A 17,029-nucleotide genomic window follows, 5' to 3' on the forward strand; every position below is an offset into this window, starting at 1 on the left:
TGGTCTAAAATCGTTAAGAGACTGCACTTTTTTACAATTATTTCGCAATTAGCCTCAGCACGTGTGCTCGTAAGCATGCACACACAGACCCTACGAGATGCTATGTTTCCAAGGAGATAACACGGAAAAGTCATCTACTTGGCTACATTGGCGATGTCTGTATCTCACTGGTCCTAGCCCTGGAGGGGCGGGGCTAAGCTGCAGCCGCTCCGCAGCCTCGGTGGGCGGCCCCAGCAGGGGCCCTCCTCCTCCGCCTCCCGGCCGCCCCGCCCCGCCCCGCCCGCAGCTCCGCCTCCCTGCTGTCGTCTCGGAGCTGGGCCGGCAGAGGGCGGTGTGGGCATTTGCGCTCAGAGATCTGGGAGCGCAGGAACCTGGCGGCCGCCGTCTTTTTTCCCTCGTCGGCCGCAATGGTTTTTCCCAGACTCCCCTGCGGGTAAACAGACATGGCCGACGAAGGTGGCGGAGGAGAACCAAACATGGGGAACCACCTGCAGCTCATGCCCGGTAACCGCCCGGCTGTCTATGCCCCCGGGGGAGCGGAGCGGGGCGGGGGAGGCGGGGCCCGGGGCCTCAGGGGCTCGCACTAGGCGGGGGGCAGGACCACGGGGATCCTGGGCCGAAGGGAGACTGGTGTCTTGCGGCCCGGAGAACCGTGCCAGCCTGGCTAGCGGCCGGAGAGGCGGTGCTGCCGGGTCGGGGGCGGGGGGAAGAGGAGGAGGCGGTGAAGGGAGAAGAGGGCGGGGCGTCTCGTTTGAGAGTATCGGCGGGGGGAGCGGAGACCCCCTCCTTGTACTCCACCGTGAAGCCCTCCCGTTCTACCCCCTGTCAAGTGTCCGCGGCACCCCTCAGCCCCCTCAGGACTCTGGGGACTCTTCTCGGGCCCCCCAGAGTCCTGGCCGGGGAGGACTCGGGGGTGGCCCCCTTCGTTCCCCCCCACAGCTCCGGTGGAATGTAAGCTCCTTGAGGGCAGGGCCGTTTCGTCTTGGCCTTTGTGGCCCCGGGCCTGGCACGTAGCGGGCGTTCAATAAAGGCTGGCTCGAGACGGGGCGCTACCGACCGGGCGGAATGCTGGCCAAGGGCGGCCGGACCTGGGAGCCGGCCTGGGGTGTGGGGCGGGCGCCGTCACCGCCGCGCGCGTCCGGGGCCCACCTCCGTGATCTCCGTGACCCCCCCAGCCCCTCCCCTTCTCAGGGCCCAGTCTGGAAGCTCGCTCGACGGCGGCATTGCCCGGGTGCCCCTTTTACAGGCGTGGAAACAGAGGCCAGGCTCCCTCGCCCAGTGTCCTTCCCCACTGCGTGATGATGGAAAGGCGCACGGAGACGGCCCAGCCCATTGGGGGTACTCCCAGCTGGGGGGGAACCCTAGAGACCCTTGCTACTGCACTGGCCACAGTGCCCAGAATTTCAGACATTAAGTACAAACTTAGACTCTAAAGATGATACTTAGTGAATTTTACGTAGACATTTGCCAACGCATTGATTCCCAAGTTAGAATGTAAGTTCCCCGAAGGGAGAGACTTCTGCTTTTTACAGTGCCTGATCCCGCAGGATCCATGATAAAGTTTTTCAATCCAACGATAAACATTGTCAAGTGCTGTGCTAAGCACTAGGAATGCAAAAAGAGGCAAAAAATGTGATTGAACGATGGATATAATTACTTTGAACGTGATCAGAGAGGTCATTTGTATTAATTTGGAAGCAGAATCAGGCATAAAGTAATGGGGAAAGTTTCCAGAAATTCCAGTTACCAAATATATCTCTTTCTGGAAAAAAAAAAAAAAAGAAAGTAAACAGAAGGCTGTTTGGGTGAATACTGAAAGCCACGCTTGCTGATTTATGTCCATTTAAATTTTAATTGGTCTAAGAGTTAAATTATGTTTAGCGTTCCCCTCCCCCTAGAACAGTATGCCAGGTAATTTCGTTTATCTACCAAATCCAGTTTTTCTGCAATGGTAGCAGGGGGGAAAGTACAGATAGTGTTGTGTTTATTACTGCAGTAAAGTGAGTCATCAGTCTTTATGGATTCCCAGATTGACCAAAATCGCACACTGAACAAGTATTGGCGTTTGCTTTGTCAAGAATTATCAGTAGCCACAGAGCCCACATATGTTGCTAATCTAATAATAATGTTTTTCCAATAAGTATGGATTTTAATTGTACAAAGACCTTATATATTATTCATAAATCCATGCAATAAAAGCTATTTTGTGTGGTCTTCCTACTGAGCTCTAAGGAAATGGCTTAATATTTAAGCAATGGGGGAATCTGTCCTAGCCAGCTGGAACATTAACAGATAGCAGTGCAGCTAAGGAGCGGTAAGTGGGCTTTAGCCAAATATTTTTCAAGGACACCCGTTATACAAGAAAACTATAGGCAAAGAACTAATAGGATTCAGATTCTTTAAAATAATATTTTTAAATGAAAGTTTTAACTAAAAATGTTAACTCTTCCCTGACAAAGCTGTGGAATTAAAAACTTTAGGATAATGGACACATTCTTTCAACATGCAGAATAAAAATTAATGCAGCCATATTTGTACAAAAGATGAATTACATTTCAAGTTAGAAGAATTTGTCATGTTGCAGTTCTTAGATACTTGGAATTGCATGGTAGGAATAATTCAGTTAATCAAACATTTTCATATTCTTAGTGAAAGTTAATATAATTCATCACTGTCATAAGTTTTCAGTAGATTTCTTTGAGATAACTCCTTAATTTTCAGGAGTTAGTAAAAAATACAACACTTCTACTTTATTGAGATAGACTTGTATTCTGAACCATTTTGTTCCATATATTGGAATTTATAGCCATATATTGAAACATCCGTGTATTGAAATAGTTCAAATTTGATTAAAAATAATATACACACATTTATTAATTTTTTGTTTATGCATTATCTTTCTCCTTATTAATTTGAACATAGGAGAGTGACAAGACCCATGATTTCATTGGTATTAAAGAACTCTGGGATGAGCTTGACCCTTTTACTGTAAGATATAGTTTTAGGAAGTTACTTAGAATACCCTGAATTTGCTCAGGGATCACAGTCAGTGTATGTCAAAGGTGATATTTAAGCTAAGACTTCCTGGCACCAGGAGGGCTCTACATTCACTCCACCATTCTGAATATACTCAGGGTGAAATACATCTATAGTATGTATATTGTGAAAAGGGTTACAAACTACCTGCTATGTGCCCTACAATATGATGGCCACTGGTGGTATAGAAATGAAATGGCACTGTCCCTTTTACTGAGAAGCTACAGTCTAGTTGGCTGGGGTGCAGAATAAGGCGGCTATGTGCCTGAGAGAACCAAACTGAATACTTGGAAAATGTTGAAGAAGCATAAGTTCTGTAATAGGATGGGTGGGGTCAAAGTGAAAGACAGTCTACCTGAGCTTGAAGAAAGAAAGGGATTTTTGTTGCTGGGGAGAGGGGATACTGTGCGTGGTATGGAAGCAGGAAATTATAGGATGAGGTTGGGAGCAGCAGGTAGGCCAATACAGCTGGAACATAGGGTATGAGAAGAGGACCAGTATGTATTCAGGCTGGAGTTAGATTGTGGATGGCCTTAAATTATGGCCTAAGGAATTGGGTGTTTTCCTTGGTAAGCAGTGGGAAGCTGGAGAAGAGTGTTCTCTCTCAGACCCCTCTCCTTTGGAAAATCTCTCTTGCAGTGATGTGTAAGATGCATTAGTGAGGAGAGGAAGACTATTGGGGGGCAGCTGATGGCATAGTGGAATGATTACTGGTCCTGGAGTCAAGAAGAGTATAGTTCAGATACTGCCTCTGACACTTCATGGGACCCTGACATAATTTCTGTTTGCCTCAATCTTCTAATCTATAAGAGTTATAAGACTCTATTTATAACTCTCTCAGTTCCTTGCATTCTCTCTAATTGCTCCCCCATGCCTGAAATTCTCTCTCTCCTCAGCTTTGCTTCCTTGCTTCCTTTATGTCCACACTAAAATCCTCTTTTACAGGAAGATTTTCCTAATCACTGTCGATTTTAGTGCCTTGATCAGATGATTATTTCCTATTTATTCTGTATATAGCATGCTTATATTTGTTTGTATGTTTTCTCTCCCCTCAGAATGTAAGCTTCTTGAGGACAAGGGTTATCTTTGGATCTTTTGTCTTTTAATTTTTTTTTTGGTATACATACTTAGCATAGTACCATGGGCAATTAATAAATGTTGATTGAATGACTTGATTCTCAGGCTTGTTTTGAGAATAAAATGTGGTAATTTTTATAAAGTGCTTTGCAGACTTTGAAGTACTATATAAATACAAACTACTATTAACAATAGTATGCATTCAAATTAACTTGCAAAGCATTTATTTAATGGAAGTACAAAGGAGGGAAAATACCGCCAGTGTGGAACTTTGTAAGAAGAAAAGGTAATGCCTGGGTATAAAAATCACTTGCTTTAAAATTGTTCACCCTAAATTTGCTTTTCATATATGAAGCTTGAACAAAGAATTTATTGGACTCTCCCTTATTGCATTATTAAAAAAACAATTTTTTTGAGATGTGCATGTTATTTAGTCAAAGTCTTCTAGTTATTTTTTATTGCATTCTCACAAAACAACATTATTTTCAATGTAAACTTAAAAAATTTTCACATTAAGAAATTCATTGTCTTTTTCCATATTTAGTAATTGATAACAGTCAAACTAGAGAAGAGTCACAATTTAGCTTGACCAGAAAGATTATTGTAAAGATTCCAAAGTTAACAAGCATTTATTAAGCTGGGGAGTATTGAGGCCAGACAAAAAATAGTCTCTCTCAAAGGAGCTTCTAGTAAAGATGACTCATTGTTGAATCACATATTCACAGAATATTAATGCTAGGAGAGAGATCTTAAAGTCATCTGAGTCAACCTGCTGATTTTTTTAATTGAAGAAATTGTGGAACAGTAAGGGAAGACTTACTTCCCTTACCTGAGATCATACCAAAGGGCAAAGATAACTGATTCCCAAGCAATATTCTGATTCCAAGTCAAGGATTGGCTTGAGCTGGCTTGAACTATCAGCTAATTGTTCAGTTGTCAGGGTGAACATTTAATAGATGTCGATACCGACAAATGCTATGAATCAGGAATTGCTTCTTTTTCTTTTTTTTGATTGTCTAGAATTAAAAGTTACTGAGAAAAAAGTTAATAATTTAGATTAAACTTAAAAGAAAAGGGAAAAGCATTTATAGCACCTACTGTGTAATAGTCACACTGTGCTAAATGCTTTACAAATATCTCATATGAGCTTCACAACATCCCTATGAAGTATGGTTGTTACCCCATTTTACAGATGTGGAAACTAAGGTGGGACAGAGGTTAAATGATTTGCCTAGGGACAGAGGCTAGTAAGTATATGAGGATGGATTTGAATTCAAGTTTTCCATATTCCAAGTCTCAAGCTCTACTACCACCATTAGCTGGTTGTACATTTTTCAGTACATCCCTCTTCCAAGTCTGTTGCTCTTTCTTCTCTACCAGTTCTGTCTACTGAAGATGTCATTTTATTTTCTTTGATGATAGTTTTTTTTTTTTTTTTGCAAGCAGACAAAAAAATAGGTTTTTAATGTGTTTTTATTGGAAGCATAAGAGATCATTTCTTTTAGAGGAAGAATTCTTAACTTTATCATTGTAAAAGAGCTCTCTGGCAGTCTGACAAAGCCCTTTATTAGAATAATGTCTCTTTAAAAAAAATCATTTAGAGAGAGAACAAAGATTTTTCTTCTCAAGTTCGTGTATCCTCTGAAATTTACCCATGGATCTCAAGTAAAAACTTCCATTCTAAAGGGATATAGGGATATATGCCCAAAACTTTGAATGTGAAACTTTCATTAAAATGCATTTTGACAAGTTAATTCACTTTTTAAAAAATACATTTTTTTTTACTGCTTATTAGCAGAAAATGAAGAAGATGATGAAATGGAGGTTGAAGATCAGGATAGCCAAGAAGCCAAAAAACCTAATATCATAAATTTTGACACCAGCCTGCCAACGTCTCATATGGTGTGTACTTTTGGTTATAATCCTGATCAGAGCTACTTTTAGCTAACATTCCTACAAGTTAATAGAAATAGTGATTATGCAGTCATCCAATATAACCTAATACAACCCTCTATAGAGGCATATATTAGTCATTTACTAATATACAAGTCTTCTGTAATGAAATAGTTTTGAAAAATCTGTACTTAAGTATGTGTTTGTGAAAAGAAATTTGAATCATGGTTCCCAGACCTTTTGAGTGTAAGGAATCTTAGTAGAAAACAATTATTGATCCCCACATTATTAGTATCTATTGAATTAGGAAATAAATTACAGTACAAAGCTACTTTGAATTCAGAAATGTTTTTAAATTAACTTGTATTTTCTTAAATATTCATGTGCATTTGAATAACAGGTACAAGGTATTGTATATATAGTTTGCCAAAAAAGTATGTTTGTTATGCTGATCAACATTGGGTATTTTGTTGAAGATTAATGATGCTTAAAGTACATGTAGATTCATGTGCCCCTTTTTATAACTTCTTAGTCACAGATTGGAAACTTTCTGAATTTAATCCTATGGTTAGAGTAATATTTACACTTTAATTACAGAATCCTATTAGCACTTAGTGTAATGTTCAACTTTACACATTACTGAAATAGTATTTTTTAATGCTTTAAAATGTCATTTCAGTTTAGACTTTTGAATCTATCAGTATTTCTCTTTGTTTATATCATACTAATAGTGTTTAATAAACTTAAGATTGTGTTTTCATATCGGTGAAGTCATTGTGTGTATGTATTCTTAAATAGTATCTGGGCTCTGATATGGAAGAATTTCATGGCAGGACTTTGCATGATGATGACAGCTGTCAGGTGATTCCAGTTTTGCCACAGGTGATGATGATGTTGATTCCTGGACAGACCTTACCTCTTCAACTTTTTCGTCCTCAAGAAGTTAGCATGGTGCGAAATTTAATTCAGAAAGACAGAACTTTTGCAGTTCTAGCATACAGGTAAAACATTTGAATAAATGTTTTATGTAGTTTGTTTTCTTTAGTCAAAAGCAATTGATTACTGTCCTTCAGTCAACCAGTAAACAATTATGCATGTTCAGAGATGATATGTGGTGCTATGAATTAATATATATTTATTGATAGAATTATAAAAATACTATTTTGTAAAGCTGATAACTTTCACTATACAAATTTATATTTGTGTGACTGTATACACATATACAAATAAATATTTGTACACATTAATGACAATTCTAGGATTAGACTTTGAATGTTTTTATATTTTATACACTATTGAAGTTCTCAAAAATATTGATGTGCTCAAATCCTTGAATTGTTTTGAGAATTTTTAATTTTAAAAGTTTTATAAATTTCAGTGAATGACATAGAATGTACAGTTAAACAAATTCAGTTTTTAATCCTAGAAATTTTACTTAAAGAAAAGAAAAAAAATTTATTTTAATATAAAACCTTGGTTTTGCAAAGGACAGATTTCTTATCAAAATGACAAATACATGATTTGTATGACTATAATCCAGTGGTATAGAAAGGCTAAACTTTAAAATATTATAAAAGGGAATATGAAAGTGAATCTTCACAGCATTTTCTTGTCCTAAATAAATAGCTATCTTTTCTTTAAAATTGCTTATGTACTTTCATTAAATCTAAATGTGATTTTTTTTTAAAAGGGGCCAGAGTAAACAATGAGTTGTTTTATGAAGTTTATATATATATTTAGTGCCTTTAGTAGCTTGGCATGTGTTGATACTGAAATTTTAGACAACTGAACAGAATTTCTTTTTTTTTTTTTTTTTAATCATGTATATTTTCAGTAACATACAGGAAAGGGAAGCACATTTTGGGACAACAGCTGAAATATATGCCTATCGGGAAGAACAAGACTTTGGAATTGAAATAGTAAAGGTGAAAGCAGTAGGAAGACAGAGGTTCAAAGTACTTGAAATAAGAACACAATCAGATGGGTAAGAAATTGCTATGTGTGCTTTGAAAGTTGGCCCTTTTTTATCTTTGCAACTTAAGCCATTTACTAATAGGTTCATATGATTATTCTTTAAAAAGAAAACAATTTGAACTTTCCTATATTTTCATGCTATAATAGAACATTATCATGTTTCCTGTTACAGGAAAAGAACTCTTTACAGGCTGGGTTTCCATTCACAGTTCTATTCCAATAAAGATCTAACTGTACCCATCCATGCAGTATGGGATCTGGTCAGGGCTCTGTGGGAGAGTCTTTCTTTCATAAATGACTGAGGTGTACACTGGCTTAACTTTGCAGTCCATGATTGTACAGTAATCAAGCAATCAGTAAACATTAAGTGCTTGCTGTATGCCAGATACTGTGCTAAACACTGGGCATACAAAAAGAGGCAAAATGTAATCTTCTTCCTTCAAGGAGTTCCCAATCTAATGGGGGAGAGATTATATGCCAATAAATTTGTACAAAGCAAACTATCTCCAGGATAAATAGGAACCATTCATAGAAGGAATGCCCTGGAATTAAAAGTGGTTTGAGGAAGGCATCCTGCTGTAGATAGGATGCAGTTGAGATATTTTCTCTCAGAAGGCAAGAATTGAGTTTTTTCCTGCTTTTGTATGCCTAATAATTAAAAATACAGAACCTGGGCACATTACAGACATCCAAGAACTGCTTGTTGTGGTTTGATCAGCAAAAGCCATCCAGGTGTTATGGCAAGACTCTTGTGTGTGTTTGTTTTTGTTTTTGTTTTTTTAACTGTTTAAGCTTTATTACTGTCTGTAGCTTAACTCAGTTTAATCTTTTAGCACTATAAAAAAAAGCACCTGGTTTGATTACAAGCAATTGCTTAATTTTTTGAACATTTTTTGTTGTTGTTGTTCATCAGTTTTAGTTGTGTCCAAATCTTTATGACTCTTTTTGGGGGTTTTCTTGGCAAAAATACTGGATTGGTTTTGCTGTTTCTTCTCCAGCTCATTGATGATGAGGATGCTGAAGAAACAGAGTTAGATGACTTGTCCAAGGCCACACAGCTATTAAGTTTCTGAAGCTAGATTTGTACTCTCCTCTTCTTGACTCCAAACTTGGAATTTTATCTGTCCCTTGAATAATTATTATCACTGACGCTTAATAGTATGAAAATCCCAAAATAAGCACATTTGGGAGATGGAACAGAATGGAGGAATTTATAACAGGCTAGGAAGAAGTAGTGAATTGATCTAGTAAAAAGCACTGTAACTTCACAGGCCATTTTGTCAATATAATTTTTGCTAACTTAAAAAAAAAAAATTCACATCATGAAGGGTTTTATTTTGTTTTGTTTTATTTTTTCTTAATGCAGTACTCTGCAGGGCTGGGATTTGTTCATTTTTTTTTAACCATCACTTAAAGGACAATGTCAATTATATTATATATATGACATTGGATGCTATGTTTCCTATGTATTATTTTTGGTACCTGCAGAGTTACTATTTAAACACAAGATGGCAGTACACCAATATCTGTGAAACTGGTTCAGGAATGTAAAGCATATGACTGAACACCATCTATACTCAGAGCTAGAAGGGATCTTTGATAGGATTATATCCTTTTGTAAATGAGACCAAAATTAAACTATCTCAAAAAAATCTGCCCTTCTACAAAAGATAACGGACAAGATAACACCTTTGCTGGGAATTCATGTGTAATTTAAATCACTTCTCCTATTTCCTTTTCTGTCTTTAGCAAAAGGGAGACAATAAATGAATACTACTCTTTTGTATAATTTTAAATACTCATGAAGTCTGTGCCATGTAGTATTTTCATTTCTAGTAAAAATATCTTAGAATCCTGAGACTCTTCCTGTAGGTCTTATATCATTCTTTGAATAATTTTTGTTACTCTTGTGAATTTTCTGAATCTTTCAACTTGTGAATGTCACCAGGGCCTTGAACAAACTACAGTGGCAATAGAATTTAAAAATGGTATTTGCAGAAGATAATTAGATATAGTTCATTTTTGGTTCTATTGGATTAGTAAAATGCATGGTAAGCCTTTTACTTGTAGTTTACTGATCTTGTCTCTTACTCATAAATTTTAAATATGATTTGTCATATGAAATTATAGTTTTCTGACATAATTAGACAAAAGCATTTTTGTTAATTTTATCATTAACTTTTGAGGAGATGAGTGTTTTCGATTCTGTGCATATTCATATAAACATTTATTTGCTGTTTAACAAGTTTGGGAAACAGCAAAAATATGATTGGGAATTTTAAATCATTTTAATTCATGTTTGAGTAGGCCAAAAGATTTTCCCTCAAGGTTTTTAGTAAACATCCCTACTGTTAAAGGAATTCTTATTTTAAGGGATCCATTTTAAAATTTCTTTTGAGTGTTCCTCCATCAATGCATCCTCTGCAACTACCTGTAGCGAAAACTAGTCAACTAGCAACTAACTCAGGTTATTTGCCACATCAGATTTTGCCAAATTGATAGTGAGACATGAAGCATACACATTGCATTGCTAAGCATCTGAGGATGGTGAAACCTGTCAGACTTGGATTATCCTGATATATTAGATATACTAAAACCCAAAGTCATTTCCATACCATGATAAGGAATCAAAATAAGACTAATAGAGAGGAGTTATCCATAGTTATTTTCACATCATGCTTGCATGCTCTGGAGGTCATATATAACCAGTTTTATTGAACATAAAAATGCAAGTATCAGTTAGTCTTTCATAGTCTTCATTTGTTAGAACAGTAATTAATTTAAAAAACTCATTTTAAAAGCCTCAAATGTAACTAATGATGGAGCCATGGACCTTGCTTTTAAAAAATCATTGGGTATTTTATTGAGATGCTATAAAATAAGAATATTTTGATGAACTGCTTTTAAAGAGTGAATAGCATGGTATATTGAATATGAGGTGTTTTATTTGCTCACTGGTTTAGAATGCTATGCCTTTAGTATCAGGAAAAGATCAATACTTTCTAATGTAAGTCCATTTCACTCAAATTTGAGGGCAATAAACTTATTTTCTGTCTTCCTGATATAGCCAATTTTCAGATGTTGTTCTCTAGCAATGTTGGAAATAATGAATGACATTTGAAATCCATAAACAGTATTTTTACCTGGAGAAGGCAATATGGCCTAATTGAAAAAACTCTAGATATGGAAACAAAAACCCAGCTCTGCTATTCAGCTTTCTTATTACTTCAGATCTCCTTTGATCTTGATTAATTTGTTTCTTCTCCCTCAGTTTTAGTTTCTGAACTTGTAAAAATGGGAAGACATGTTTGTATAGGACATATTTCTTGGGACATTTTGAGTAAATCATTCTGAAAACCTTTAAAAGCCTTTAATGTGATATATACACATATGTTATTTAACCTCAATTTAATCTCTTTTCTCTGTAATAATCAGCCAGATCATTTGGTATTTTTCCATCTTTTTCTTAAAATGCTTTTTCTAAAAGTCAAACAAGGGGGAGCCTGAAGGGCTCTAGCTAATTCACAAAATAGATAATCAGTACTTAATTTTACGTTGACTTTTGGATCTTTTGGTACAATTACTTTTGTAATTGTCATGTGTTATACAACTTTATACAAGATCTCTCTTCCTTATTCTGCCTTAGGATTAAACTACCACAGCCCAAGATATCCTCTCTTAGAATTAGATCATAATGGTGTAATGTGTGAACTGTTTTCTTTCTGAAAAAGTATTTTGATTATTGACATGGCACTTCACTACATGAATGAAATATGAATAACTTTACAATTTGTGTTTTTAGAGTAATTTTATCTCTTCCAGAATTTGGAATCTGAATCTAGTTAGTTTTTGCTTAAATTGTTCACCATGTTTGCTTGTCTTGACCACAGAATCCAGCAAGCAAAAGTACAGATCCTTCCTGAACGAGTATTGCCTTCAACTATGTCTGCAATCCAGTTGGAATCTCTAAATAGGTGCCAGCTTTTTCCATCTTCAAAACCTGTATCATGGGAAGACCACTGTTCACCTCAGTGGTGGCAGAAGTATCAGAAGGTGAGAACAAGTTGTTTCTGCCTCTTTTAACATTATGCAAAGCTACTTGCTCATTCTCTTGCTTTTTGGAGACTGCTCAGAATTTACTTTACCTTTTACAATGTTTTGCTGCAAAATTCCAGGTCTTGTGTTTGCTATCTATAAATATGGTTATTTTTTTTTTTTACCCTTAGAATTAGAAGAGATCATTGCAATCAGTTCATCCAACCCAGTCAAATTCTTCATGAGGGTCTCAAGAGGGTTGGCCTTTAAAAAAAAAAAGATATAGAATTATAATGTTTGTTTGCTCTTAAAAGTATTGGCAGTGAGGGACAGCTAGGTAGCACCGTGGATAGAGTGCCAACCTGAAGTTATGAGAACCTGAGTTCAAATGTGACCTCAGACCCAACACTTCCTAGCTGTGTGACCCTGGGCAAGTCACTTAACCTATATCAGCAGTAGCTGGTTGTGCAAAACTGTTTATAAATAAACTATTTTTGTATTTTACAAAAGTGAAGTAACAGAATTATTTCTAGTTATTCACTTGTAGGATGTTACATCTCTTTCCAATTTTCAGATAGAATGTATGTTTTTTTTTTTTGTTTGTTTGTTTTATGGCTTCTGCCTGAAGACCTGCCTAAGTCTCCCACATTAGAAGTATGTTTACTCAACATTATGCTAACCAGGAAGGTTGATATTTTTGGTTGGCTTTTTGAAGTTTAATTTAGAAGTATATTCCTTAAAGTTAAAAACAAAGTTTTCAGTTTTGAGTACAGAAATCTAGCATTATAGTTTCTCTGGTCTTTTGATAGGTAATATAACTGGATGTGTTTAATTTAACTTTTACATCAGATTGTTAGAAGTTAGAATATGCTAGATTTCCAAGTTAAAATATAATACTTTGTATGTCTTGACCAAAGAGAGCTCAAAAGATCACCAGAAGGCAAAATGTTTAAGATCCCCCACTTTCTTTTATTCAAGTAGGTTATTGCCGTTATTCTTTTTATCATATGACTTTTTCTGTCCTTTTTAAACAGAAGGGATTTAAACATGTAGGTGGATTAGTTTGCCACATGTGTGGCTGTCCACACTTACTGGTTTGTTTTATGGTTTAACAGATTCACTACAAGACTTTGGAAAGTTACTTAGCTCTAGTATGCAACAGTTTACCAGCCTATGAAATAAATGAAATGACAAAGCATGTGATTTTTAATTAGTGTTAAGTGGCTCAGGATTCTCATTGGACACACATTATGCAAACTGCTCCCATTATACATCTCCAAACAACTTGCAGACATATCTTCTTGACATTTTAACAGCATTATTACTATATCTGACATTTACAACTTCTGTATGGAGGTTCATCTTCCCTTTCTCTCCAATTGAACTGTTTATTTCACTCCATTTTTTTCTTTCCATTACTTTTAGTACATTGGTAGTTACAAAATGCAAGGTGTCCTTTCTTATTGCTTTGTTTAAAAAGCAAGTTAAGTAGATAACATTCTTTTAACTCATAAGACTTAGAAACTCTGGTTATCAAAATTTTTCCAAGAAAGTAATTCATGTCTTTTTTATAATAATGTACCTAGAAAGTATGGACATTTTGCTACCATCCCCATGCTTAAATTGATGAATACTTCTCTTAGAAAAGGATGCAAAACAATGTATTTTCTTATACAATCCAAAATTCAGTTCATTATTTATATGTTCTGGATACTGAAGTATGTCTCGAGGAGCCCCTTTAATATTCTGAATATTTTTGTAGATGCACATTTTAAATTTTCTTCTGACCTATCCATCTGCTGATAATTTGGAAAGCTTATTAGTTTATTTTGCTCAGAAATAGTAATCATTATGCTTTATTTCTTTTCTCCTGTTTTGTTAATAATTCAAGCAACATGTAGTGGTTAGAAAACCAACCTCAAAAGTCAGATATTGGCTTCAAATCCCATCTCTTACGTATTGGCTGTGTGACCCTGGACAAGTCACATGATCCCTTGGGGCCTTAGGCAATTCTCTTAAGACTTTTAAGTTATGGACCAGATTCTAATTTGTATTGGTAGAAGGGGGGGAAAGTGGGCAGAAAAGGGATGTGGGTAAGCCTTTGTGGAGTGTCTTCTATGCCTCAGTTGGATGGCACAGTGGGAAGAGCATTGGGCTGGAATTGGGAAGATTCATTTTTGTGGATTCAAATCTGGTCTTAGACATTTGGCTAGCTGTGTGACCCTTGGCAAGTGTGGATTCAAATCTAGCCTTAGACATTTGGCTAGCTGTGTGACCCTTGGCAAGTCACTTCACTGTGGTACCTTAGTTTCTAATCTATAAAAATAAACTGGAGAAGGAAATGGCAAGTTAATTGAGCATCCTTGCTAAGAAAATCTCAAAATGGGGTCACAAAGAACTGGGCATGACAAAAAAAAAACCGATTGAATAATAACAACACTATGAGCCAGGCACTGCACTAATTCAATTTGATCCTTCCAACAACTCTCAGGTACAGTAGGTACTATTATTAGCTCCATTTTATAATTGGGGAAATTGAGGCAGACAGCAGTTAACTGACTTGTCCAGGGTTACATGGCTAGTCAGTGTCTGAGGCTCAATTTGAACTCAGGTTTTCCTGACTGCAGGAAATGATCTATCTATAGCAAGGGTGTGTGGAAGTCCAACCCACAGGCTGATAAGGTTTACAAAATCATTTGCTAAGGAAAGGTGATGATGACCTGAAAGCTAGGTACACTCTTCCACTGTTCCTATAAATTGATAATTTTGTATGGCCTGTAAATGATGTTATAAATAGTCAAATAGCCCTTGACAGAAAAAAAGGTTTCTGACTCCTGATCTTCAGCCTCTCTGGTTGCTTTTCAGAGACAGAGCAATGTCAATGAAATCACAGGTATGGTCCAAAAAATAATAAGTCTTCCTCCTTTATCCTTGTGGAAAACTAGCATTTAGGCTCTTTTTTTTTTTTTTTTTTTTTTTCTGGTTTGGCCTTGTCTGGTTTCTTGTTGATTCTGTAAAATATAGGGTTGAGCCTCTTTTTCTTAATCAGATTTCATTAAAGGGTAGGGCATAGGAAAGATAAAGGCAGAGTTTGGTAGAAAGAAAGAAAGATTAGGGGAAAGTAAAAGAAGAGAGCACTTAGAAATGAAGAAACTGAAGACAGCAGAGAAAAGGACGTAGGGGAAAAAAATATGTAATGGATTGACAGAAAAGGAGGCTGGGAAGGGGAGAATGCAAAGAGGGAGAAGAGCTGGGGTTAAAAAGAAGCAGAACTGTTTCTAGGACAAACCTCAGAAATACTCCCCATGCCTTTTGTGCCTAAAGCCCTCCTGGGTTGAACAAAAGGAAGGGGGGGAACACATTAAAGAGCACAGGGAGAAAGGATTGCTCTTGTTGCTCTGTAAACTTTTCAGATATTTTAATGTTAGAGATCCCAAAGACCTTTACTAGGTCCCAAGAAAGCCCTTTAGGAGCGAAGAGTGGTGATCTCAGATATGGAACAGAGCTGTATTGTGGGAATCAGCATTTTTCAACATTTACCTGCATTACTTCTAATTTGCTCGTAGCTTTAAGATTTTTAGATGCCTACGACATTTGCAAATCCTAATTAGCCAGTTTGACTGGTATTTCAAGGATATTTATCAATTCAGCGAGTAATTGTGAGCACAGACCAGACTCTTCTGTGCATGAGAAAACATCTTACAACTTTTAAATCATTGAATCTTGGGTCTTCATGACAGGAAGAGAAGTCTAGCCAAGAAAAGAAAAACACAGTGTGTGTGCGGGTGTATGCATGCACACATGCACTTACATGAATGTAGGTGGTATGACAGCAAAACGGGGACAAAGGTACTACCAATATGAGAACCTTATTTATGTGCTGCCATTTCAGTATTGTAGCCAGCAAAAACTTCAGCTATTGTGATTGAGTCCTCTGAAATTTTTCTTTAGAAAGTTCTAAGGCTCAGTTTATTCCTTTCTTCACAAAATTAAATCCAGGTATTCCAAAGTCCTTAAGAATGTATAAGTGGACCTTGTCTCCATCTTGCAGCAGTAGTTGAGGTAATGTGGTTCAGGAGATATTTAGATGCTTCATGGCTCAGTCCCTCCAGCATGTGCTAATCAGGTTGCCACACACTTTTACAGCAGAAAAGATGCTTAATGGCAGGAGTGCACATCATCACCTGCAGAGAGTGACTCGTCCACCAGCTATACTGCTTATCCAGACTTACTGAAGGCTAAACCTCTGCAGGAATGTAAAGGATCCAGGTGTGTAGTGTCCCTCAGATGTATGCAATAAACCTTGAGATTGTTTGCACACACCTCTCCACTCACAGAATAGAACATTTGACATTAAAGTCTGCACATCCTTAAAAGTATCAGAAGTACCCAGGCTTCAGGAAGTGGGCTTGTCCAAATATAGTCAGAATATTGAAGGACCTATGCAATACAAAACATGCCCTTCTCTATATCATCTGGCAATGGAAGATCAAAATAGAAAAAAAAAATGTACTTGGCCATCAAACTGTGAACGATTTTAGAATCATTCAGCAGGAAGCCCAAGTGTTCCTTCTTTAAGTCTTATTTTGAAACCTTTGGCTTTGCTGTTACTTAAATTTGCTCTCTTACCAGACACAGCTGTTGGTGTTTATTTGTTGGATTTATTAAGAGTCCAGCTGTCATGAGGATGGGTGAAAAAAACCTGTATATTGACCATATATTTGAGGGTAACAAAAGTGTTATTTCTTTGAATGATCTGCCTGTGTTCTCATTGATGGGAGCTCTAATATATTAAGCAGAATTTTATTTTTAAAGACAGTTCTAAACCCAGCAAACTATAGAAACTTATTTTAAAACAAAATAATACATGAATGCCTAATTTTCTACTTTTTTCTCTTAAACTAAGTCTTGGTTTTTCTTAGTTTATTGAACTGAGGAATATATACTGTGTGTATACGTGTGTGTGTGTATACATATATATATATATATGTGTGTGTGTGTGTGTGTGTATACA

General features: G+C 36.8%; 1 protein-coding gene across 4 annotated transcripts in view; it reads left to right on the plus strand.

The window, feature by feature from the left end:
- The first annotated feature begins 335 nt into the window (after window positions 1-335).
- CRBN (cereblon) overlaps window positions 336-17,029 on the plus strand; it is a 34,676-nt gene continuing 17,982 nt past the window's right edge. The window contains exons 1-5 of one of the 4 annotated variants that reach the window (XM_074284058.1): window positions 336-504; window positions 5,912-6,015; window positions 6,805-7,007; window positions 7,841-7,990; window positions 11,871-12,033. In XM_074284058.1, the coding sequence (XP_074140159.1) occupies window positions 444-504; window positions 5,912-6,015; window positions 6,805-7,007; window positions 7,841-7,990; window positions 11,871-12,033 (681 nt within the window). In that variant the 5' untranslated portion in view covers window positions 336-443. Of the gene's footprint in view, window positions 505-5,908; window positions 6,016-6,804; window positions 7,008-7,840; window positions 7,991-11,870; window positions 12,034-17,029 lie in introns of all 4 variants that reach the window. The other 3 variants (XM_074284057.1, XM_074284059.1, XM_074284060.1) reach the window with 3 other exon arrangements.

This window comes from Sminthopsis crassicaudata, chromosome 1, assembly GCF_048593235.1.
Source record: "Sminthopsis crassicaudata isolate SCR6 chromosome 1, ASM4859323v1, whole genome shotgun sequence".
Lineage (NCBI taxonomy): Eukaryota > Metazoa > Chordata > Mammalia > Dasyuromorphia > Dasyuridae > Sminthopsis > Sminthopsis crassicaudata.